The 25938-nt window shown below is 34.9% G+C and overlaps 1 protein-coding gene across 12 annotated transcripts in view; it reads left to right on the forward strand.

Moving 5' to 3' along the window:
- The window catches only part of CCSER2 (coiled-coil serine rich protein 2), a 186032-nt gene that overhangs the window by 125675 nt on the left and 34419 nt on the right, over positions 1-25938 (forward strand). For all 12 annotated transcript variants that reach the window (XR_013377974.1, XR_013377973.1, XM_077895234.1 and 9 more), the window contains 2 exons: positions 13419-13502; positions 19046-19132. Coding sequence is in view for 10 of the 12 variants with exons in the window: in XM_077895234.1 (XP_077751360.1) it covers positions 13419-13502; positions 19046-19132 (171 nt within the window). In the remaining 2 variants the exon portion in view is untranslated. The remainder of the gene's footprint in view (positions 1-13418; positions 13503-19045; positions 19133-25938) is intronic.

Consider the following 25938-nt stretch of genomic DNA (forward strand, 5'->3'; position numbering starts at 1 on the left):
CTTTAAAAAAAAAAATAAATAAATAAAATCTTTAAAAAAAAATATTTTCCCTATTCCTGTCTGGAAACAGCCATTTTTTCAAGGAACCCTGGTTACTTCTAGTGGAGAATGATATTTAGAAGCCAAGATCTGGGGGCTAGGTGTGCTTATTGTTAATGACTTGTCAGTGCCCTTAAGCCCTCTCAGGGCCTGTGAGTATGCGTGGATGTATTTGTGGGTGTTTATATGGATACTTCTGACTATATTTCTGTATCTGTCTCTATGTATTGAAGCTGTGGGTTTATTCTCATAAGCTTAATTCCAATGTAAATACAGCATTTCTCTTTTTCTGTGTTTATAATTCTCTCCTCCAACAGTGAGAACTTTTTTTTTTTCTTTAATATGTTTATTCATTTCATCAATCCTCTGTGTTCACCTTCCTTACTCTGCTTGGGCTCTGATGCCTTGTCATCCAGCCCCATGGATTTGGACACTCCTTACCAGTCTCACTCTCCATTTGGATGCTTCCTTACTCTGCTTGGGCTTGATACCATATGTCCATTGATACCTGCACATGGACACCTTTCTTGTCCTAGTTGGTTCTGACACCTGACACTAGTTCTTTTCCTGTAGATGCCCTCTTCATGCTGTTTGAGTTCTAGTAGTCCTCTGCCAGGCCACACCATGTGTGTGTGCCCACCTCAGTCTGCTTGGTTCCTGGCAGTCCATTCCAGGCTGCCCATTAGTGCATGTGCCCTTCTCATTCTACTCAGGCTTGACTCTGCTATCACATGGTCCCCTCCTCCCTCTGTGAATGTCTTTTTTACTCCTGTGGACTCTGACATGCCTGGTAAGCTGCCCCTCTGCAGGAACATATTCTTTACGTAGGCTCTTTTAGGGGAGAGACTTATCTTGCTCTGTCTCGCCTAATGGCTTGTTCAGGAAGGGAAAAGATAGTGAAGAGGAAGAAGGAGCAAGTTAGAAAAAGAAATTATATCAGCTTCATTAAGGTATAATTACATTCAAATAAAGTACACCCATTTTCTTTATACAGTTTACATTTTTAAAAAATTTTTATTTATTTATGATAGTCACAGAGAGAGAGAGAGAGAGAGAGAGAGAGGCAGAGACATAGGCAGAAGGAGAAGCAGGTTCCATGCACCGGGAGCCCGACGTGGGATTCGATCCCGGGTCTCCAGGATCGTGTCCTGGGCCAAAGGCAGGCGCTAAACCGCTGCGCCACCCAGGGATCCCTATACAGTTTACATTTTGATAAATATGTCTACATTTGTAGATAAAGGGTATTTTTATAGCTGCAGAAATCCTCTTATTTCCCTTTGGAGACTCTCAAACCTGTCCCAGGCAGCCATTGCTCTGCTTACTGTTACTAAGTTTGGTCTTTTCTAGAAATGTATCTAAATGAGATCATCCAATGTGTACTCTTTTTGTTTCTGGGTTCTTTCACGAACGATCATGGTTTTGATATTCATCTATGTTATTGAGGTTATCAGTAATTCATTCCTTTTTATTACTGAAGAGCATTTTGTTGTGTGTGTATACATATACACATATATAGATACTACAACTTTGATTTTACTCATTTACCTGTTGATAGACCTTTGAGTTGTTTTTAGTTGTGGGATAATTGGGATAATGCTGAATTTCTAGATATTAATGATGAAAATTAACAAAAATGAATGTAATTTCAAAAAATAATAATGTGAATTTAGACCAGTTCTTCCACTTGTTTGTTGTGTGGTCTTGGACAAATTACCTATAAAAGATACAGAGAATATAATAGCTCCTATTTTGGGACTGTTGTAAAGAATACATGAGGAAATTTGGACAAAGTGCTAAGCATAATCTCTGATACATGGAAAACAATGAATAAATGTGAGGTATTACTAACAATAATATATAAGATGTATAAAATAAAAAATGTGAAGGTCAGGGATTTTTAATTGCTTGCATTGCTTAAAATTTTATGTGGCTACTCAAAAAGCTAATTCCATTTACTTTAGTATTCATTTAATTAGTGTTATTCCATCATTTAGTATATTTTATTAAGCATCTGTTGAGTACTAAGACTATAGTAATAATGAAGATAAAAAGAAAGGTGGCACAATTCTTGTCTTTTTTTTTTTTTAAGATTTTATTTATTTATTCATGAGAGACAGAGAGAGAGAGGCAGAGACACAGGCAGAGGGAGAAGCAGGCTCCGTGCAGGGAGCCCGACGTGGGACTTGATCCCGGGTCTCCAGGATAACGCCCTGGGCCGAAGGCAGTGCTAAACTGCTGAGCCACCAGGGCTGCCCACAATTCTTGTCTTTTATGTAGTGTTTTCTTCTTAAAATTATACATTACAACTGGCTAGTGGGTTTTGAAATAAATTTTGACCATTGTAACTAGAATTTTTTCCTAATAAAATAGTCTAGGCACTATCAGGGGGCATCACATGTAGCAATGACAAATATCGCTTTTGAATTTGTTTTTAATGTGATATTTATAACTGTCCACTATCTGTTCATACATCCTTATTTAGATATATACACACATACATGCACACATATTCATGAATATGTATACTTGGTATGATATAAATATACTTCTTATTGTGGGTTATGGTTTCCCCCAAAATAAACCTGTTCTAATACATAAACAATGCTATACTTAAAACTCCAAGATTATAAACCATAGATTTAAATAGAAAATAATGAAATGATTGCTGCATCAATAAAACATTAAATCATTGGTAAATACTCTAAAAGATGTTTGTGACATTTTATAAAGACTCCTGCAGAATTTTGTATAAAAGAGTTGAAGGAAATACGTATGTTCTATAAGAAGACTAAGTTTTGCTAAGTGTTGCAAAACTTAACTTACTCCTACGGATATTAATATTGTAACCAAGACAGCTACCTAATAGTCTAGAAAAACGTATAAGCATTAAATAATTATAAAAATGTTGTGTTACAAAGGACAAAAGATAAGTTACAAACTGAATAAATGGTTGGAACTTAATAGTTCTTCCCAGTACTATTTTTATAGATGTAATATCATTTTAGTCAAAATCAAAACACCTTTATTTGTGGTATTCATGAAAGTGGCTCCAAAATTGTTAACACCAAAGAGCTTATTCTTTGCATTCTTTGAAAAAGACATGAAAAAGACAAAAAGAGAAAGGGGGGTGGGAGGGAACTCTTTAGAGCAGGATATAGTACTGACACAAATAGAAACATAAAACAGCAGAAAAAAATAGAAAATGCAGACACATGGGCTGAAGGATCTACTAAAAAACAATTGGACACAGTAGGATTATAAAGTAAATGTTGAGGAAAAACTCATATAGAAGCAGTTATTTAAAAAAAGAAGCAGTTATTTAGTTCATGCTATAGTAAACAGATGATTTAAAGAGTTTATTTTTTAAATTAAAGTAGAAGAAATTTATAACTAACATTTTCAAGTGACAAAAGGAACATATAGGAAAGGATATCCTGACTCTGATACATACAATTTGGTTCAATATGAAAGTCTAAACAGAAGAAATTTGAAAATAGTGTTTGCTTACAATATTACTAGTCTATCCGTATATAACAATTTGAATGCCAGATTTTTATGTTTTAAAAATATCTTTTTTTCCACCCATTTGTTAGGATCCCCTCATCTCTGAAGCACTTATTGAAAATCAGGCTTTATACGTTTCTATTTTAGAAATCCTCTCAAATATAGCTTGAATGATTAGATGTTAAATCCCGTAGGTGAATTACAGCATAACTCAAAAATTATTCTCCGTGCACATTGTAGAGTCTATGTGATGTGATTGTTCATCCATATACTTTTGTTTTTAAAAAGAGCAACTTTTCAAAAAGAAAATGAAAAAATCAATCTCTCCTCTTCCTCTACTCCCTTTCCTAGGATGCCTCTTGTGATTATGTTGTAGCATATCTGAAAAACAAGGCAGCTTTGTTGACATCACTGATGATGCTTGTCAGCAGAGATTGGTCAACGCTGCCAAACTTTTTTGTTAGTCATTTCAAGTGTCTATGTCCATTGCAGCTGCTCTGGAACTTCTAGGAAGATCCCAGATTTTGCAAACTCATGGAAGAACCACCTGGGTAAGATGGAGTTTGTTATAGGGTTTTCCAATAAGTTAATATGTGGAAGATTCATAATATTAGAACAAAAGTTTATCTTGATGCTATGTCAAAACAGAAAAGTGGAAGATGACTTGCAGACAGCGGTCTCCTAATGCTCTTAGAATAAAGGAAAGTTTATTTATCTTTTTGAATCTTTAATAAAATATGAATGGCATTTGAGTTAAGGTAAATTGTATTTAGAGTTCAAAAATCCTAACTAGAACCCATAGAAACTGCTGAGACTCTTTACTCAATAAAGCAACCTAGTATACATGGACAGTCCGTTAACTATGAATTGCTTATTTTTTGTGTAGTAGTGTGTTATGGTTATTAGTATTTTGCATCTGTGCATTTGTTAAATATGTTTATGCAAAATATTAAGGACTGACAGCATTGTTCAATAAATGTTAGTTTCTTAGTGTATGTAATATGAAGCACAAACATCACATGCATGATTTTTACTCAGTTTTTTAAAAAGAGAAAATTTTCTATCCATTCCCCCTCTAATGCTTAAAGAAGCTCTTCCCAATTTTGCTTTGGACACTTTTTATTTGAGTCAAGGTTTAATAGTATTACCATTGGTTAGTGTCAGTTATTTGGAGGGGAGATGGTTTTATTAATTGATTCAGTTGGAGATTTTATTCATGATCTCTAAGCTCTTGTGCTTTGATGGAAATAAATTTTTCCCTCTTTGATTGCCTAAATCTAGATTGCTAGACAGTTTATGTTTTAAAAAATTGGATTTTTTTTCTTTGAGGCATTGTAAATAACTTAAACATTAGTAACTCTCAATTGTTTTGGCCTATATTATAAATTTATTTCATTTAGAATAATATTTTTTTATTTTTCAAAAATAGTGGTTTGTGTATGTGCTTTCATTTTGTATTGATTCCTAATCTTGGTACATTAACAATAAAGGATATCTATCTGATACAAGTTCTTTGGAATGTGTCGATGTTTGCTTTTGTATCCTAAAGCAGGAGCTAGAAAACTTTTCCTTAGAAGGCCAGCCACATTTTAGCTTTTTCCTTTTCTTTTTTTTATTATTATTTTTTAATTTATTCATGAGAGACACACACAGAGAGAGAGAGAGAGAGAGAGAGAGAGAGGCAGAGACACAGGCAGAGGGAGAAGCAGGCTCCATGCAGAGAGCCTGATGTGGGACTCCATCCCAGGACTCTGGGATCATGCCCTGGGGCTGAAGGCGGTGCTAAACCACTGAGCCACCCGGGCTGCCCCACATTTTAGCTTTTTTGGGCAAGAAGCAAAATTGCAGCTCTTAGTCGATATTTATAAAATCATTTAAAATTCAATCATTTAAAAATGTAAAAGCCATTCTTAGCTCATGGACTATAATAAAAATAGACCTCTGGCTGGATTTGTCCTGTGGACCATAATTTATTATTCCCTGGCTTACAGTATGCTCAATTTTTGTGACTTTCTATGTCTGTTTGTAAAGAACATATATTCTCTACATTTAAGGTAGCAGTATGTCTATTATATTAAGCTTTTTAATTGTATTATTTGCACCTTATCCTTACTAAAGTTTTCTCTTTGATCTGTGAGTTTCTTAGAGTAGTGTTAGTTTCCTGCTATAATTATAGATTTTTCAATTTATTCTTTTAATGCTATCAATTTTTGTTTTAGTGTCTTTAGGCTGTTATTTAGGTATATAAATGTTTGGAATTGGCACATCATCTTGGTGGAGTATTTCTTTGATCACTAAAATCTTTTTTTTATCCTCATTAATACTTTTTAATTCTACCTTGCCTCTTGTGTTATAGTAATATTCTATCAGGTTTTTTTTTTAAGATTTTATTTATTTATTCATGAAAGGCACAGATTGAGAGAGAGGCAGAGACAGAGGCAGAAGGAGAAGCAGGCTCCCTGCAGGGACTCAATCCCAGGACCCTGGGGTCATGCCCTGGGCTGAAGGCGGTGCCGAACTGCTGGGCCACCCGAGCGTCCCTGTCTATATTCTATCAGTTTTATTTTTCTTGTGATTGTTAAGATTTATCTGGTGTTACTGTCTCCTTTTGTTTGCTTTTAGTTTTTTTTTTTTTTTTTTTTTAAGTCTGGTCTTTTATTAATTTTCTAGGGCTGCCATAATAAAGTACAACAAGCTGGGGGGCCATATAACAACAGAAATCTGTTCTCACAGTTCTGGAGGCTAGAAATCTGAAATCAAGGTGTTTTTAGGGCCATGTGCTCTGAAGGCTCTAGGAGATGAATCTTTTTTTGCTTCTTTAGCTTTTTTGGTTGCTAGCAATTGAGGGCATCCTTTGCCTTGTAGGTGCATGACACCTATCTCTGCCTCCTATTTTCACATGACCTTCACATTACCTATATGTCTGTGTGTCAAATTTCTCTCTTATAAAGACACCAGTCATATTGGATTTAAGCTTGATGCTAATCCATTATGACCTCAACTTGATGATGACATTTGCAAAAACCTTATTTCCAGGTGAAGTCACAGTCACAAGTTTTGGATTGGCGTGGATTTCTAGGGGGCACTGTTCAATCTAGTACAGCTATTTTGAGGTGTAACTTCCATACACTAAAATCTAAAATTCAGCCTTTTTCATTGTATAGTCTGTAAACTTTGCAAATCCGTACAATTACATAGCTGTTACAGTCCCCCAAATTCCTTTTTTTTTTTTTTTTCAAACTTTTGCAGTCAATCCCTATATCTACTGCTAGCTCCCGGCAAGCACTGGATCTTTTTTATGTCTCTGTAGTTTTAGTTTTTCAAGCCTATCACATAAATGGAATCATATCTAGTCCCTTGACTCTGGCTTTTTTTCACTTACCATAATTAATTCTAAATTCATTTGTGCTGTCCTCATATTGCTGATCTTTTCCTGCTTTTTGCTGAGTAATATTCCACCATATCCATGTATCATAATTTGTTAATTTATTTACCAGTTGAAGGATTCTTGTGCCACTTTCCAGTTTTTGGCATTTATGAATAAAGCTGCTATAAATATTTCTGCACAGGTTTTCATGTGCACGTTTTCATTTCTCTTGGGTAAATACCTTGTTGTAGGATTGTTGGGTTATACGGTAAGTATATATTTAACTTAAGAAACTGCTGAAACTGTTTTCCAAAGTGGCTGATTTTATATTCCTACCAGCGATTGATTAATGAAAGTTGTAGTTGTTTTGCATCTTTGTGCCTGTTTTTCAAAAGCCATTCATGTAGATGTGCAGTGGTATCCACTGTGAATTGAATTTGCATTTGCCTGAAGACTAATGATGTTGAGCATATTTTCACGTACCTAATTTGCTATTTGTGTGTCTTCCTTGGTGTCTGTCATTTTGCCCATGAACAAAAATGTTGTCTTATTGATTTTTGATAGTTCTTTATGTATTTCTATGTAAGTACTTAAGCAGACATGAAAATGATGAAACAAACGAATATTGAAAAAAATGGAATTTGCTTTTTAGGTAACTAGAATAGTGAGTTAATGAAGTCCGTTATAAACCCTAAAGCTTCATATTATTATTATTTTTATTGTTACTATTGTTTAAAAAATAGCTAACAGTTTATATTCTTTTTTTTTTTAAGGTTTTATTTATTTATTCATGATAGACATAGAGCGAGAGAGGCAGAGACACAGGCAGAGGGAGAAGCAGCCTCCATGCCGGGAGCCTGATGCGGGACTCAATCCCGTGACTCCAGGATCGCGCCCTGGGCCAAAGGCAGGCGCTAAACTGCTGAGCCACCCAGGGATCCCCAACAGTTTATATTCTATAAGTTAGACACTATGCTCATTATTTTACTTGAATTATTGTAAATATTTTCTTCCAGTTCATAGCTTCTCTTTTTATTCTGTTAATAGTTTTTTAAAGAGCAGAAATTCTTCTCTTAAAGTCAGATATCAGTATTATGGTCATATCTGTGGTATCATATTTAAGAAATCTTTATCCAACCCAAAATTACAAAAATTTTTCTGTTTCTTTGAAGAATTTTTGTGGTTTTAAGTTTAACATACAGGTCTACAGACTGTTTTGAGAATTTTTATATATGCTGTGAGGTATGAGTGAAGTTTATTTTATTGCATATGGATATTTTAGTACTATTTGTTGAAAAGGCTTTCTTTATTGAATTGCTTTGGTACTTTTCTCAGAAATGCCTTTAAACATATATGTGGGCCTATTGCAGAACTCTGATTTGTTCCTTTGATCAATGTTTGTCCTTTTGCCAATATCACTTTCTCTTGATTACTATAGCTTTATAGTAAGTCTTGAAGTAGTATGATGTCTCTCAACTTTATTTTCAAAGTTTGTTTTAGTTCTATTACCATACCATATAAATTTTAGAGGCAGCTTTTCTATTATTGCAAAAAATTCTAGGAATTTGGTGGAGTTGGGGTACTCATCTGTAGTTGAATTTGTAAAAGAATTGACATTTCAAAACTACTAAGTCTTTAAATTCATTAATAGAGTATACCTCTCCATTTATTTGTCATCTCTGATTTCTTCCATTGATTTTTTAAATAGAGAGTTTGTCTATATTTTGTTATATTTGTACCTAAATATTTCCTTTTTTAAAATTTTGGATTTTTATTTTTCCCCTTGATTTTATTTCTTGGATTTTGGTTTAATGTATGTAAATAGAAGTCATTTTTCTAAATTTCAATTTTCAGTTATTCTTCACCATAGAAATAGTAGATTTTTGTATATTGATCTTGTTTTGTGACATTCTTAAATTCATGTATTCTAGTAATAGTATTGTAGATACTTTAGAATTGCTACAGCTAAAATTATATTACCTGAAGATGGTTTCATTTCTTCTTTCCTAATTGTCTTTTGTATTTTTATTTTTCTTGTCTTACTGCACTGAATACAATTTTATTTATTTACTTATTCAAATAATATGCCATAAACTCCAGTACAACAGAATGCCTTGTTCCTGGTTTTACGGCTAAAACTTTCAGTTTTTCACCTAATATGATGTTTTTTTATTTTTTTATTTTTAATTTTATTTATTTATTTATTTATGATAGTCACATAGAGAGAGAGAGGCAGAGACACAGGCAGAGGGAGAAGCAGGCTCCATGCATGGGATTTGATCCCGGGTCTCCAGGATCGCGCCCTGGGCCAAAGGCAGGCGATAAACCGCTGCGCCACCCAGGGATCCCAGATACGATGTTAATTCTGAGGGTCATTTAGATGGATTTTATCAGGTTGAGCAAGTTCCCTTCTGTTCCTAATTTGCTGAGGTTTTGTCCATGAATGAATGCTGAATTTTGCCAGAAACTTTTTCTGTATCTTTTGGGATAATCATATAGATATCTCTTGATATGTGGAATCACATTGCTTTTTAACTATTGAATAAGTTTTACCTTCCAAAGATCAACTTAACTTGTTCATGATCGTTTTTCCCTTTTTATATATTGTTGAATTTTATTTAAAGATATTTTGTTAAGGGCTTTTGTGTCTATTCATGAGAGATATTGATCTGTAAGTCTTCTTTTTTTTTTTTTTTCTTTTTTAGAGAGGGAGAAAATGGGAGGGGCAAAGGGAGAGGGAGAGAGAGAGAGAATCTTAAAAAGGCTCCATGCCCAACTCAGAGTTTGACATGGGGCTAGGTCTCACAACCCTGAGATCATGACCCCCAGACAAAATCAAAAGTTGGATGCATCAAGGCTCATTAACTTGATTTGATTGATTTTCTAATTTAATTTGATTTATGTTTTCTCTAAGAATATATAGAAATGATATTATTCCTTAAACTTTGGAAGACTTTGCTAAGAAAACATCTGGCCTTCAGTATTTCTTTTACAGAAAGCTTAAATTGTGAATTAACTTTATTAATAATAATCACAGATCTACTCAGATTGTTTCTTTTGGGTGAGTTTTGATAGTTTGTGGTTTTTGAATAATTTCTTCATTTGATGTAAGTTGTCAAATTTGTGTGTATAGAGTCACTCATAGTATTATTGCCTTATTTACTTTTTTTTTTTTAAGATTTTATTTATTTGAGAGAGGGAGAGAGCGAGACAAAGGAGGAGTGGGGTTGAGGGGAGAAGGAGAAGCAGGCTCTCTGCTGAGCAGGGAGCCCAATTTGGGGGCTCAGTCCTTGGACCCTGGAATCATGACCAGAGCTGAGGCCAGATGCTTAACCGACTGAGCCAGTTGGTTTTCCACCTTACTTATTACTTTTAAAGCCTGAGACATCTGTAGTGATATCCCCGGTTTCATTCCTGGTATATGCTTTCTTTGTCCTGGTATGTATCTGATTTGTGCCTTCTAACTTTGTTCTTTGGCAGTTTTACAATTGTCAAATAATTAGTTTTTGGTTTCATTGCTTTCTTTCTATTTCTTGATTTTCAATTTCATTTAATTTGTGCTCTTTATTATTATTTTTTCTTTCTGCTTGTTCTGGATTTATTTTGCTTCAGTTGTGCATTTGACACCTTTGTTTTATTCTAAGCATTTCTACAGTAATTTTCCCTCTAAGCATTGCTTTAGTTGAATTCCACAAATTTTGATAATGTGGTAACTTCATTTTCCTTCAAATCAGAATAATACCTTATTTGTCTTCAGGTTTCTTCTTTGACCCATGGATGATTTGGAAATTTATTATTTGCTTTCTAAGAGTTTGAAGATTTCTAATTAAATTCCCTTGTGTTCAGAGAGCATGCTTTGTCTATTTTCTATTCTTTTAAAATGAGCTTCTCAAATATGTAATTTATGTCTTTCACCATATTTGAGGTGTTTTTATCCATTATTTCTTCAAACATTTTTTTCTGCCCCCCACCCTTCCTTCTGTGACTTTAATGGTGTGAATATTACATCTTTCCTTCTTGTCCCATAGCTCCTTCAGTAGGCTCCGTTTTATTTTTCTCCTTTTTTCTTTTTTCTCTTCATTGTTCAAATTGCATGATTTCTGTTGATCTGTCTTCAAGTTCAGTCTGTCATCTCAAATGCTGTTATTTAGTCCTGCTAGTGCATTTTAAAATTTAGTTATTGAATCTTTGTAGTTTTAAATTTTGTATGTGTTTCCACTTGATATATTGTTTCTTTGGTGAGACTTTCTCTTTTCATTTCCTTCAAGACTTCTTACTTTTGGAGAATTTTTGTAATAGCCCTTTTAGAATCTCTTTCAATGAATTCCAACCTCTGTCTTGTTTTGGCATTGGTGTTTGTTGATTGTCTTTTCTTGTGTAAATTGAGATTCTCCCTGTTGTTTGTAGGTTGAGTAATTTTGGATTATATCTTAAATCTTTGCATGGTTTGCTGTGAGACACTTAATTTTGTTTAAATGTTATGGAGAATATTGTGGTTCTTGGGGTTTTTGCTTTTGTTTTTTGTTTTTATTTTAAAGCAGGTAAATACTCTGGGTTCAGGCTAGAAGTTCCAGCTGGCCAGCCACGTTTGGGTTATGGTCATAATGTCAGTTCTATTTCAAAGGTTTTGTGCCATACTTCTCAGATCTGTTCTTAGTATACATCTTTCAGAGGCTAGATTGGGTCTGGGCAATGTTATTTCTCAGTCTTTAATATACTGTTTAGGATCAGATTCAAGCCAAGTGCTGCTGAGGTGTGAACCTAGAAATTTACATACAGCTTTCTGGAGTCACTTTCCTGTGCTGGTACTTCATGATCTCCCAGATATTTTTACCTGGGGTTCCCATTTTTGTTCCTCCACCCTTAAAGCTGGTGTTTTATTTTTCCTGTTCTGCTGCTTGCTTTCCACAGTTATACCCATGTCCAAGGCAAAAGTGGTGTATACTTGTGTTGTGTCCCATTCTTTAGGGTTCCTGCTTTGCAATGGGCAGGAAGATGATGGAGATGTTTGGAAATAAGTCAGATTTTACAGTTCCTTTTATTCTCAAATAAATAGTTAGATGTGGGGTTGTCTTTATAGGTCAAGTCGTTTACGACAGAGATGAACTTTTTACTGAGATGAATCTTGTAAAATTTCTTTCTTTTTTCTTTTAAACGTTTAAAGAGGCATTTTAAAAACATTTGTTATTCACTAGGACATTGCCTCCACTCTTATGTCAAATTCTTTGTCTTCATATAACAGCACAATAAAAATATATTTATTGTATAAATTTGACAGATCCTTATTTTTTGCTGTCAATCAGTATTACCTATTGAACTTTACTAAATACACATTTGTAGACCCCACACCTAGAGATTCTGGTTCATTTGGTATACAGTAAATAAAAAAGAAAATGACCTACATGATTATGTCTTATACTTTAGCACTCTTGTTTTAATACAGGACATTTCTATGGTCTAAGAGATTTTCTCAGGATAGTTATGTCTGAGGAAGATTGTGATGGCAGTGATCTTGAAGCTTGTTGATTCAGTAGGTGTCCCAAGGCAGCTGGATACCATCTGAACAAACCAGGTGTCCGGCCACATTTGTGCTGCCTTGGTCAGGGGCTCAATCCCTCACCATTATTCCAGACATATTCTTTACTGATCCATCTTTCTTGAAATTGTCTGTGAATTATTTAATATGTCATTTCTTAGTTGGTTATTACTAACCAATACAGCAAGAGGTAGACCTTAATTCTTATCTTGTCATTTTCTTTATTGCATTTAAGGAGAAGAAGTTTGATTTTTTTTTCAAATTCTGTTGAAGTATAGCGTACATCCAGTAAGGTACTTAAGGTATACCAATCTTAAGTGTGCAGCTTAAACTTTTCATATGTACCTACTCATATAACCACCATACAGTCAAGACATATCCGGCATCCTAGTAGGTTTCCTAATGCTCTTTCCCAGTCAATAGCCCCTTTCCCCTGAGTCAACACCTGTTCTGATTTCTAACACCATAAATTAGTTTTTTCTGCTATCAGGCTTTGTATAAATATAGTCCTGCAATATGTATACTCTTGTCTAATACTTTTGATCGAATGACTTTTGTGGTCAATCCTTGTTGAGGTATTGTTTCTGACTTAGAAAACAACATACTCAAAACCGTATCTAAACCAAAGCACATATAATTTGACTTTCATTTTGCTTTTTGTAGTTAAGATAATCTTCAAATTTTATAGGAAATTTTCCATATTCTTTTTCCTACTCTAAAACTTTCAAGGGCTTTTTATTTCATCCACTCATGTAGTGTCTGTTATTTATTTGCACAAATTATTCTTGCCCTAGCACTCTTCTTTCCCTCTTCCACATTGTCTTCTACCTCTGTGTAGGTATAAAAAGAAGATTTCTAAAATTTAATTCCTGTTCTTTGCCATGGTAGCATTTGGTCGGGGTGAATTCAGGTTGAAATGAGTGTCAGCAATTACTCTATTAATCTCATGTTTTCCTTCTCTTCTCTCTGTAGCATGATGGAAGTGGTTCGCTGCATGATATTCAGCTATCATTGCCATCCAGTCCAGAACCAGAAGATGGTGATCAAATATATAAGGTATAAATAGTAGTCATGCTAAATTTTTCAAAATTCTTTTTTATTACTAAAATTACAAAGCAGTAACCATTAAAACATTTAGCAGTAAATGTATCAAAACCTGAAGCTTTGCTGTGTTGAGTTTTAATCAGGTCTACTTTTAACTTTTGTTACCTTATAAAGTGTTATCACTGTAGTATTTGAATTTGAATTTATTTTATCAGTTGGATTATTATTTGTCTCTATTCAGGATTCTTTTTCTTAAATCAATAAGTTATTACATTTTAAAATTATTTTTTATAATTATGAATAAGTTTTTAAAATATAACTACCAATCAAAATGATTAACAGGTACTTCTCACATAGAATCACAACACTGAAGATATAGACTGAAAATGAGATTAACTCATCTTTTTTCATGTTTAAAAATACAATTATAGGGATCCCTGGGTGGCGCAGCGGTTTAGTGCCTGCCTTTGGCCCAGGGCGCGATCCTGGAGGCCCTGGATCGAATCCCACGTCGGGCTCCCGGTGCATGGAGCCTGCTTCTCCCTCTGCCTGTGTCTCTGCCTCTCTCTCTCTCTCTCTCTCTCTCTCTCTCACTGTGTGCCTATCATAAATAAATAAAAATAAAAAAATACAATTATAGAATACGGATGCATTTTAGTGTTTGAAAGTATATTTTTATAATTCTCATTTTTTGTTTATTTATTTATTTTTAAAGATTTTATTTATTTATTCATGAGAGACCCAGAGAGAGAGGCAGAGCCAGGCAGCAGGAGATAGGCCCCCTGTAGGGAGCCCAATGCGGAACTCGATCCCAGGACCCTGGGATCACGACCTGAGCCAAAGGCAGACGCTCAGCTGCTGAGCTACTCAGGCACCCCTCATTTTTAGTTTAAAAAAGCTTTTTTTGGGGGGGGCAGTTATTTCTGAAGTACATGAAAGTATTCTTGATTTAATGTTTCCAAGTTAAAATTGATTCTTTTACATTCTATTTTCAGGGTTTGGTAGTCAACAATCTTGAAGTACTGGTTGCTTACAATGACAAAACTGTATTTTTCACTTGTTATTTTTTAACATGTTGCATACTGGCTATAGATCAGCTGGAATTCTATGCTGCTGCTTCATTCTGGGACCCAGGTTGAAGGATTAGCCCCTACCCTGGGACATGTTTTTGTAGCTAAGGGAGAAGATCATTGGCATAACCACATTTGGATTCTGCTTGCATGTTACATATTTCACTTCCAAATCAAGTCAAGTAGCCAACCCTGGCATTAGAGATCAGAGAAGCATGATTTTCTCATAGGATATGGGGTGACTTACTGGGAACAATATTGTCTATAAAACAACCAAAAAATCAAAAGAATAAAGCATTAGTAGTCACGTCTGGTTTTGTAGTTTTGGTGTTTCAACATGTTATCTTACCTGTTCTTGCAAATTTCTTCCTGTCTCTGTGCTTTCTTCCATCCTATTGTGAGTATAGTATTCTAAATCAGCAAATCTGCAGTAGGACAGGTCTTTTTTTTTAAAAAAAAAAAAAAAAAACTTTTACATATATAGTGGTTGAGAACCATTGACTTAGGTGATCTCTGATCATCTCTCAATTTTAAGGTTTGTGACTGACATTTTCAAAGTAAAGTGGACTTTTTCTGCATTCTTTTGTGAAAAATTTTGCATATAAAGAAATAATTTTTAAAGAAAAAAATTTAATTCCAACTTTTTTACACAACTAGTGTCAATTTTTTTCTGTGTTCCTTTTAGTTTGTCTATATATTTAATGTTACGTGGTAGACATATCATTACATGATATTTATTTATTTTTCCTTCCAAGTCATTCCTAGTTTTCCTTTTCGAAGGTGAGATGCTGTAGCTGATTCTGCTCCAGTATACTAGACTCTCTTGCATGTCAAATTCCCAGTTATGTCCCCTTCTTGTCCAAGAGGGTTTAGTAGTGTAGTTTTAAATGATACAAATATGGTGACTTGTGTCATTGGAAATTTAGGGTCTAAAATCTCTACTGGACCTGCCATGTCTCTAATCTTTTTTATCTCAGGACAGCTCCCTCTCCCATTCCCCCTGATGAGCTAGTCTCAATATTGACCACTCTCTTCAAGCCTCATTATCGGCCACTCTTCTCCATTTCTGCAGGTGGCCTTGTGTTCATCAAGCAAGATCTGGTACATGCCTTCCTGCCCTCTGACTTACCTGTATCTGTTATCATTCTCATTCACTTTGCTCCAGTTACAGGGCAAAAATAGCCACTATATACTATAGAAGACCATTCTTTGTTAGGTTCTTGGCTATCTTCTGCTGCTATTAAGGACCTAACTACCTCCTCTTCTCTCATCTCTCTTCATTGTGCTTTCTCTACTTTCTCTTTATCCTCAGTTTATAAATTTCTGTATTTTATCTATCATAAACCAAATAAACCTTCCTTGACTCTCCTTAAACCTTTTTCCAGTTAACCTGGAAACCTGGAAAAATGAAAGCAGCTACTGGTTTTAATGCTATAGACATTTGGGGTGACTGTTGTCTTAAAAGCTTTATCCTTGATTTTTATGTCATTCTCTCTAAAACTCCTTATATTCCTCAACATTTTCCCATTTTCCCTTTTCTTTCTAGGTTCCTTCTCTTCTTTAGGATATAGATTTATATCTTTTATCTGGTTCTTTTTGAACTTTTTACTGTCATGATTTCCATATATGACATATCTTTTGATAACATAAAATTTCTTCTTCATACTTAGTAATCCAGTTGCCCTGTGGACATTTCCACTGTGTCCCACCCACAGGTATCTCTAATAGTATATCTAAAACTCACAGATATTCCTCTTTGGATATATTTCTCTTCTTTTATTCTCTCTCTCTTTCTTTCTTTTTTTTTTTTTTTTTCAGTGACACAACTAATCACCATATCACCCTAGAAATAGAGGTAGGAAGCTAGAAATATATGTCTTACTCTTGACTGCCCCTTGTACTTTTTGTTTCACATGAAGAGAATCACCAAAATCTCCTAATTTTGATTCCTGCTCTTCTTCCTTCTTCTCCCTATTATCACTCTATCGGGTCAGGCTCCTTTTGTCATCTGGAGTATTACATCTTGGTAACAAGTTCCCTAGCCTAATTGTGTTGTCGCTGTCAAGTTTATCCTCCGAACAGCTGTCAAATCCATCTCCAATGCACTGGCACTCCCCTGGCTTATTAGGCCATGCTTGGTATTCATGGCTGTCTATGATTGGGCCCTTGCCTAATTTACTGATCACATTAGTACCTGTTGTTCACTACAGCCTTTGTGCAGCGACATCACTGCTTGTAATTCTCCAAATATGCTAGGCTTGCCTTCGTCTCTGTATTGTTGTATAATACAGAGGACTGTATAATCTCTGTATTGTAATACAACAATACAGAGTATCTCTGTATCTGAGAATCTCTTACTCTAAAATCCAAAGCCTGATACACTTCTGTGTCTTTGGAACTCATTCTCATCCTTTAAGGCTTCCCTGGAGTTACCCATTTCCTGATATGTTCTCCTTTGCCCATCATTATGTGTAAAATCCTTAGAGCAGTGCCTATACTCTATACATGTTGGCTCTTAATATGTTATCACATTGTATTTCGATTTTATTTTCAAGTCTATTTCTGCCAACACTGGCAGAACCTAGTAGTGCCTGAATGATGGCTATGTTGTATTTCAGTAGCCCCCCCCCTTTGAGACAATTGTGAATTTGTAAACTTTTAGATAATACCTTGTCATAGGTTTTTCCATACTTAGGATTGTTTCTTTGTGTGAGATAATTGAATCAGAATGCAAGCATTTTTATGACTCTTCTGTGTATAGCCATGTGTTTCCCAGAAAGGCTAGTTTTGATGTCTGATAATGTACCATTCTTTTCCTGCAATTTTGTTAATCACATTGAGTATTTCTCCCCCCAACTTAATACCCATAAAATAATACCTTAATTCTTGAATTTGTATTTCTTCAACAAGTCAGATACAACATTTTGCTAATTATCTGTATATTGGTGAGTACTGGTTTATTAGTCTTGGGGCCTAGAAAATGATCCTTTTATGTTTGAACAGGCTCTTCATATACTTGAGTATAAATCCTTTATCATATTTGCATAGGTTTTCACCAGCTTTTAGCTTTAACATTAATTGTATGGATGCTTTAAAATTTTATATAATCAAATATACTTCTTATATCTTAATAGCTTTGTTTGTCACATAGCTTAAAAGTGTATCCTTCATAATCTGCAGTCTGTCTCTTTTTTTGGTCTTGATTTATAATTAAAAAAAGTTAAACTCTTTGAATTGGAATGGAAATCATTTTTTACTTATAATAAACAGTCTTGCTCCAGTTGACAGTATATACATAACAGCATTACAAAAATATTTTCTTCCCCATTGTTTGTGATACTTATGTGATATGTTAAAGCCTTTGTGAAATGTCTCTTTCTGATCTCATTAAAGAGACTGAGATTTTGTGTTTGTTCCCAATGTATTTGCTAGAGTTGACATCCTTTGCTCAGTAACAACATATTATAATTATTTGCTTACATATTTTTCTCTCTGGAAATATATATCATTCACATATATATCCTAATTTCCTTGCTGGTGTTATTTCCTCAGTATATATTTCCGGATAATCGAATAGTAGTAAGTACAATGAACTAACTATAAGGTAATGATACTTTACACCTGGAAATGTAACCAGATTCCAGCTTAACTTGATAGTAGGTTTCCATTTAATACTATTAGGAATTTCTTATAAACTAAATTGACAGGGTATTTTGTCTTTGAGTAAGGCAGTTTTCAGGAAAGTAGCTCATGGAAAAAGAATCTCGCTATTACCCTGTTTATCCTTTTGCTGATTACTGAGCCAGCTGTGAAATGGCTCTTTGCCTTTAATTATGCTGCTGTTCCTTCTGTTTGTTGTGCCCTGCATTGTTTTTGATAGGCAACTCTCATACATCCCTTTTAAATTTATCTGAAGTTACTGTTTTGTCTGTAATATATTTTACTATATGGCCTATGTCCCAGTGTCCTTATCTGTAAAAGGGGGATATAATACTATCTACCTCAGGGTCTCAGGTTTGTACTCAGGATCAAATGCTTAGATATTTAAAAGTACCTGATAAGTACTTAATGAATGTTAGCTGTATTGCTACTGTTACTCATTTTTTACATTTTTGAACTCTATTACACTATGAATTCTTTTTTAAAGATTTTATTTATTTATTTATTTGAGAGAGAGACAGAGTATGAATGGGGTGAGAGGCAAAGGAAGAGGGACAAGCAGACTCCCTGCTGAGCATGGAGCCCCACAAAGAGCTGGATTCCAGGACCCTGAGATCATGACCTGAGCCGAAGTCAGACGCTTAACCAACTGAGCTACCCAGGCTCCCCTACACTATGAATTCTTAGAAGACCAAAATGGGTTTTTGTTTGTTTGTGTATAGGTGAATTGCTGGCATATTTAAGAAAAATTTTCCTCTTCACAAACCATCCATTATTCACTCTTCATCATTGATTTAATGCTTATTAATTTTTTAAATATTTCAGAATGAAGATTTATTAAACGAAGTAAAACAACTTAAAGAGGAAATAAAGAAAAAAGATGAAAAAATCCAACTATTAGAACATCAGCTTGTAAGTATTATAGTGTAGTACATAAAAGTAGAGGCTTTTCAAACTGCACCATACATGTGTTTTTTTTTTTTTTTTTAAGGTCTAGCCAGAATTGAAATTTGACTTTATTTTTGCCTTTCAAAGTTGCACTATTGTATTATATTTAGATTATATGAACTCTGAAAGTATGTGATTTACTTCAATCTAAATACTAAGTATCAAGTGTAAAGAAAGTCTTCATCAAACAACCATTTTCAGTAGCCTTCATTTGGAGATTTTGAAATTCACCAGCTTATATTCATGTTATTGATGAAGGCCTGTCTTCCTTCATATATGTTTAAAGAAATGAACTGGTGAATTGAGAACAGGGCGTTTATTCTCTCTGAGAGCAGAAACTAAACTGGATAGTAGGCTTAGATTTCTGTCAGTAAGACTGTCAGAGTGAGTGGTATTCTAAGAAAATACTTCCTCCCCTTGGATATATTGCAGGATCTCTCAGAGTCATGTTTGGATCTTTGTAATTTTATAATTGTTACAATTTCAAGTGTCAGTCTCATATAAAAAGAATATGTCGGGATCCCTGGGTGGCCCAGCGGTTTAGCGCCTGCCTTTGGCCCAGGGCGCGATCCTGGAAATCCGGGATCGAATCCCACGTCGGGCTCCCGGTGCATGGAGCCTGCTTCTCCCTCTGCCTGTGTCTCTGCCTCTCTCTCTCTCTTTCTGTCTCTGTGACTATCAGAAATAAATAAAAATAAGAAAAATAAAAATAAAAAAAAGAATATGTGCAGCAGTTTGAACTTAATTATAATTTAGTTCGTAAAATCTGAAAGGCCAGGATAATAACGTTATGGCATAAAAATGACAACAGGCCAAGGAAAATCTTTGTTGCAAGTCAAAAGCATGTTTTGGTATAACAATGGAATTCAGCAATATGAAATATTAATCTCACTTAGAATATAAAGGTTATTATGAACTCTGAGCCACTGAGGTCAGATTACAGAAATCAGGCTGATGAATAAATAATGACAGATGAATCAGATGTTATGTTTTAAGTATATGAAGAAAACTTACAAATCTGAGAAACGAATGAATGAATATTGCAAATTGAGGGCCTACCAAATATAAAATTAAGAAGGAAAATAATAAGACCTAACACTTGTATTTTAAAACTAAAATAGGAACCTAGCTAGTTTTTAAGGAGAAGAAAAAAGCATCAGGAAATTAAGTAAGCTTCAGATTTTGCAAAAATGTATTACAGAGCACAAGAATTGTGTCTAGTACACTTCAGAAAAAGGTTATGCCCTTACATTTTATATCTAAACATATTTTTATTCATATACCAAGGTAAAATTTCAGACCTTTACTGTCTTGAAAACTATGCCATTCAGTTATCTTTGTAAAATTGCTTAATAATGCATTCCAAATACCTGAGGGAGGAACTTAAAAATAACTCAAGAATTGGGAGGTAAAGATTAAAATGCGTGGCTCAGTTGGTTGGGTGTCGGCCTTCACCTCAGATCATGATCCCAGGGCCCTGGTATTGAGTCCCACATTGGGGTCCCTGCTGGGGGTAGGGGGAAGCCTGCTTCTCTCTCTCCCTCTGTCTGCCACTCCCCCTGCTTGTGCTCACTCACTCTCTTTCTGTCAAATAAATAAATAAAATCTTTAAAAAATAAATAAATAAATAAAGGAAGCCATTTTCAGGTAGGATAGATGGGCTAAACTTCCCAACCAGTAATGGGAGAAAACTTTTTGCTCCTTATTTTATCTTATGTAATTATATATCATTTGAATGTTGGACTTTTTTGAATTTATACATTTTATTTTCTGAAATGAAAAGTTTTTTTTTAAATTTTTAATTCCTGTTAAATTCTTGAAAATGTTTAAGTAAAATTCAGGTTTGAGGAAGGAAATATGGAAAATCCTGAAGAAGTCAGAAGTACTGAAGTTTTTATCTTCTACAAATGGATTTTTAAAATTATTTTTATATACTTAAATAAATTATAAAATGTTTATGAAATGCTTTTAAGATAACTGTTAGGTTAGAATAATGAATCTTGCAAAAGATATTTAAAAAGACATAAAAAGTAGGAAAATACCAAGGATATCTAAAAACAGCAAAACCAAGGTGACAGATTAGATCAAATTTAAGAAATATAACAGTAAATGAAAATGGTCTTATCTCCCACAGTTTCATTGAGGATTTAATGCAAAATCCAGTAATTTTCTTTGTATATAAAGGAAATTTTAGATCACGTAAAATGGTATAATGCTGAACATAAAAAGGTTGAGTGAGACAGAATGAAATTATTCTCATCAAAATGCTGGGGTTGCACTAGAAAAACAAATTTAGGTTGGAAAAAAATTATGAAAAGAGCTCACTGTATATTGATATATGATTAATAAGTAATGAAAATTTAAAGCTTTTTATATTGTTTTAATAGTATTCTGTTAATATATTTCTTTAGAAAATAAGAACAGTTCATAGCTGAAGTATTACTGTCCTTAACCACTTAATAGTGAATCCTTAATGTCTTCTAATATCCTAACATCTTTAGGTTGCCCTAGTTTCAAAAATATCCTGTGCCTTTGTACATTACATCTGGTTACATCTCTTAAATCTCTTAATTTAGAACTGTTCTTTTTCCTTGTTGTATTGGCTTGTTGAAGAGACTGTACTGACTTGTTGAAGAGACTTACCTTGCAAATAATTTTTATAAAGATTGTAGAAATGTCTAAGAGAATCCTAAAGAAAGAAAACAGAAGAAAAGTTGAAAGCATTACTTCTCAGCAAAAGGTTCTTTGAAATTCTCTGTATTTGCTATATTAAACCTAGAAATTATATTTATTTTAGAAGAGCTCATTACCTATCTTTAGTTTAGTAATGGAACTCTAGGAAGTCACTTGTTCAAATCAAGAGAATTTAGAAAGATATAAACCACTGTAGGTAGAGATCAGTAGCAACATTTTTCACATTATGAAAATTAAAATTGTCTTTCTATTTAAAATACTTTTTCTTTCCTCACATCTCTAAACTATTTTTCTTAATAGCAAAACATCATCATAAATTAGAGGACTTTGTTTTGACTTCAGTATTAATTAGCTGAATAACATTGGCAGTTTCTACCATTTTCCAGTGCTTTTCTTATCAAAAATGTGAAGGTTTTGGATGCTGCGAAGATGGTGGAGTAAGAGGATCCTAAACTTAGCTTATCCCACAGGTGTACCTAGATAACACTCACATCAGTGCAAATAATACAGAAAATGAGCTGATGACAGGTGGAAGAAACTCCATAACTAAAGGTAGAGAGGAAGCCACATTGAAGAGGGTAGGGGGCAGCCCGGGTGGCTCAATGGTTTAGTGCCGCCTTCGGCCCAGGGCATGATCCTAGAGACCCGGGATCAAGTCCTACATCGGGCTCCCTGCATGGAGCCTGTTTCTTCCTTTGCCTGTTTCTCTGCCTCTCTCTCTGTCTTTCCCTCTCTCTGTGTCTCTCATGAATAAATAAATAAAATATTAAAAAAAAAAGAGGATAGGAAGAGTGGAGATGTGGTGGGGAACAAAAGAGACTGCAGCCATCTGTGGAGAAGAGGGAGGCCCAGGCATGGAGAAGGGAGAGAAACACACTATCACACTGGGATGCCTGCTCAGGGAAGACAAATCCCCATAACATTTGGCTTTGAAAGCAAGAGGGACTGAATTTCATGAGTTCTTACAAGGAGACTTAAAGCCTGGAATTTTAAAAATCCGTGGGCTTGGATCTGAGAGAGCCTGAAGGGTGAGAGGAAGTGGAGTCCCTGCCCTTCAAGAGATAGCATGATGACCCACAGAGATACAGCATAAAAGCAGCAGTTTGAAAAACACAACAAACAAAAGGGAGAGTAGTTTACTCATTTTGGAGCATGTCCTTGAGGGGCAAGGATTGCTGAGGAATTTCTGCAGGAACAGAGGAGATGGCAGTGCCATCTGCCTCCTCCACTCCCCCAGCATAAACACATGGCCACCTGTGTGAACCAGCCAAGTACTGATATTCACTAACTAACTTGCTAACACCAAGCCCTGCCCACCTCCCCATGCTTTGGGATATCCATCCTTCCCAGTCATACTTGTTTCAACCCCCAGTACTGCAGGTCCCCTCCCCCAGAAGACCTATATAAACCTTGCCAACACTGTCTCCTGACCCAGGCATTTTGCAAGGGCCCATTGGCAGTAGGCCCTGTGGAAGCCCATGGTGTTAAAATTGTGCACTGCACCCTAGCCAGGAACCAAGCACTGCCCACAACAGGCAAAGAGAACCTCTGCAGACAAAAGAAAAAGTGAACAGGACACAACACCAGAGCATACACAACACACATAGAAGAAACTCCACCGTGAAATGCCTGGGGAACAAGGAGCACTGCACTGCAGGGCACTCTAGGACCTCTTCTTCATAAGAGCTTTATTTTTCAAGAGCAGGGGACATAGCTAAATTTCCTAACACTTGGAAACAGACACAGGGAGTTAGACAAAATGAGGAGACAGAGAAATATGTCCCAAATGAAAGAAAAGGACAAGACAACAATAAGAGACTTCTAAGGGAAACAGATATAAGTAATATGCCTGATAAAGAATTTAAAGTAATGATGATAAAGATACTCTCTGGACTTGATAAAAGAGTGGAAGACATCAGTGAGATCCTTAACAAAGAGATGAAAAAGAACCACAATCAGAAATAACACAACAAATGAAATAAAAAATACAACTAGATGAAATAAATAGCAGGCATAGAAGAAGCAGAGGAATGAATTAGTGGCCTGGAAGAGATTAATGGAAGGTAATCAATCTGAGCAGGTGAGAGAAAAAAAAAATTATGCAAAATGAGAATAGACTTAGGGAACTCAGAGACTCCATCAAGCATAATATATGGGGATCCCAGGAGAAGAAGAGCGTAAAGGAGGCAGAAAATTTATTTGAAGAGATAGTAGCTGAAAACTTCCCCACTCTGGGGAAGGAAACAGACATCTAGATCCAGGAAGCATGAGGATCCTCCAACAAAATTAATCCAAAGAGGTCCACATCAAGACATATAGTAATTAAAATGGCAAAAAGTAGTGATAAAGAGAAAATTCTAAAAGCATCAAGAAGAAAGAACACAATTGCATTAAAAGAGAAACCCCCTAAGGCTATCAGCAGATTTTTTCAGCAAAACTTCAGGCCAGAAGGGAGTGGCATGATATATTCAAAGTGCTGAAAGGTAAAATCTGCAGCCAAGAGTATTCTATCCAGCAAAGCTATCATTCAGAGTAGAGAGAAGTTTTCAGACAAGCAAAAGCTAATGGAGTTATTGACCACTAAACCAGCCTCACAAAATATGCTAAAGGAGACTCTTTGAGAAGGAAAGACTATAAGTAAGAGTAGAAAAAGTAGGACACATAAAAGCAGTAAAAATAAATGTATCTATAAAAATCAGTCAAGGGATTCGCAAAATAAAAGCATGTTACCTAAATGTAGAGAGAAGAATAAAGAGTTTGTTAAGCGACACATCAACTTAATATAGACTACTATATGCAGAAGATGTTCCATACGAACCTTGATTTGTAACCACAAATCAAGTCCCAGTAATGGATATGAAAAAGTAAAGAGAAAAGAATCTAAGTATCTCACTAAAGAAAGCCTAAAAGAGAGCAAAAAAGAAAAGATCAGAGAAGAACTGTAAAACAAGCAACAAAATGGCAATAAATATATGTGAGTACTTACATTGAATGTAAATGGACTAAATGCTCCAATCAAAAGGCATAGGGTGACAGAATGAGGACAAAAACAAGACTTACCTTTATGCTGCCACAAGAGACACATTTCGGACCAAAGGAAACTGCAGATTGAAAGTTAGGTGATGGAGAAACATTTATCATGCAAATGAGTCTGAAAAGAAAGTAGGGGTAGCAGTACTTATATCAGACAAAATAGACTTAAAAAAACTAGCAAGAGATAAAGGACACTATATAACCATTGAGGGGACAGGCCAACAAGAAGATATAACAATAGTAAATATGTATGCATCCAACATGGGAGCACTCAAATACATAAAATTGTTAATAACAAATATAAAGGAACTAATAATTCAGTAATAGTAGTGGGCTTAAACACCTCATTTACATCAACAAACAGATTATCTAAACAGAATCAACAAACAGTGGCTTTGAATGACACTCTGGGCCAGATAAATTTAACATATGTGATTAGAACATTACATCCTAAAAGCCAGAATGCACATTTTTTTCAAGTGCACATGGTACATCCTCCAGAATGTATTACATATTAGGCCACAAAACAAGTCTCAACAAATTCAGAAAGATCAAAGCCATACCATACATCGTTTCTAACTACAGCACTATGAAACTGGAAGTAAACCACAAGAAAAGAATCTGGAAAGAGTAAATACATGGAGGTTAAATAACATACTATTAAAGAATGAATGAAAAATTACGTGGAGAGAAATAAAAATTGCTACATTAAGAAGCAAGAAACATCTCGGGACACCTGGGTGGCTCAGTGGTTGAGCATCTGGCTTTGGCTCAGGCATGATTCTGGCATACCAGGATGGAGTCCTGCATTGGGCTCCTTGTGGGGAGCCTGCTTCTCCCTCTGCCTGTCTCTCTGCCTCTCTCGGTGTCTCTCATGAATAGATAAAATCTTAAAAAAAAAAAAAAAAAAGAGGAATCAAGAAACATCTCAAATAAACAACCTAACCTTACCCCTAAAGGAGCTAGGAAAAAGAACGAACAATACTCATAACCAGCATAAGGAAGGAAATAATAAAGACTAGAGCAAAAATAAATGATACAGA

The sequence above is a fragment of the Canis aureus genome, chromosome 4 (assembly GCF_053574225.1).
Source record: "Canis aureus isolate CA01 chromosome 4, VMU_Caureus_v.1.0, whole genome shotgun sequence".
In the NCBI taxonomy this organism is placed as follows: domain Eukaryota; kingdom Metazoa; phylum Chordata; class Mammalia; order Carnivora; family Canidae; genus Canis; species Canis aureus.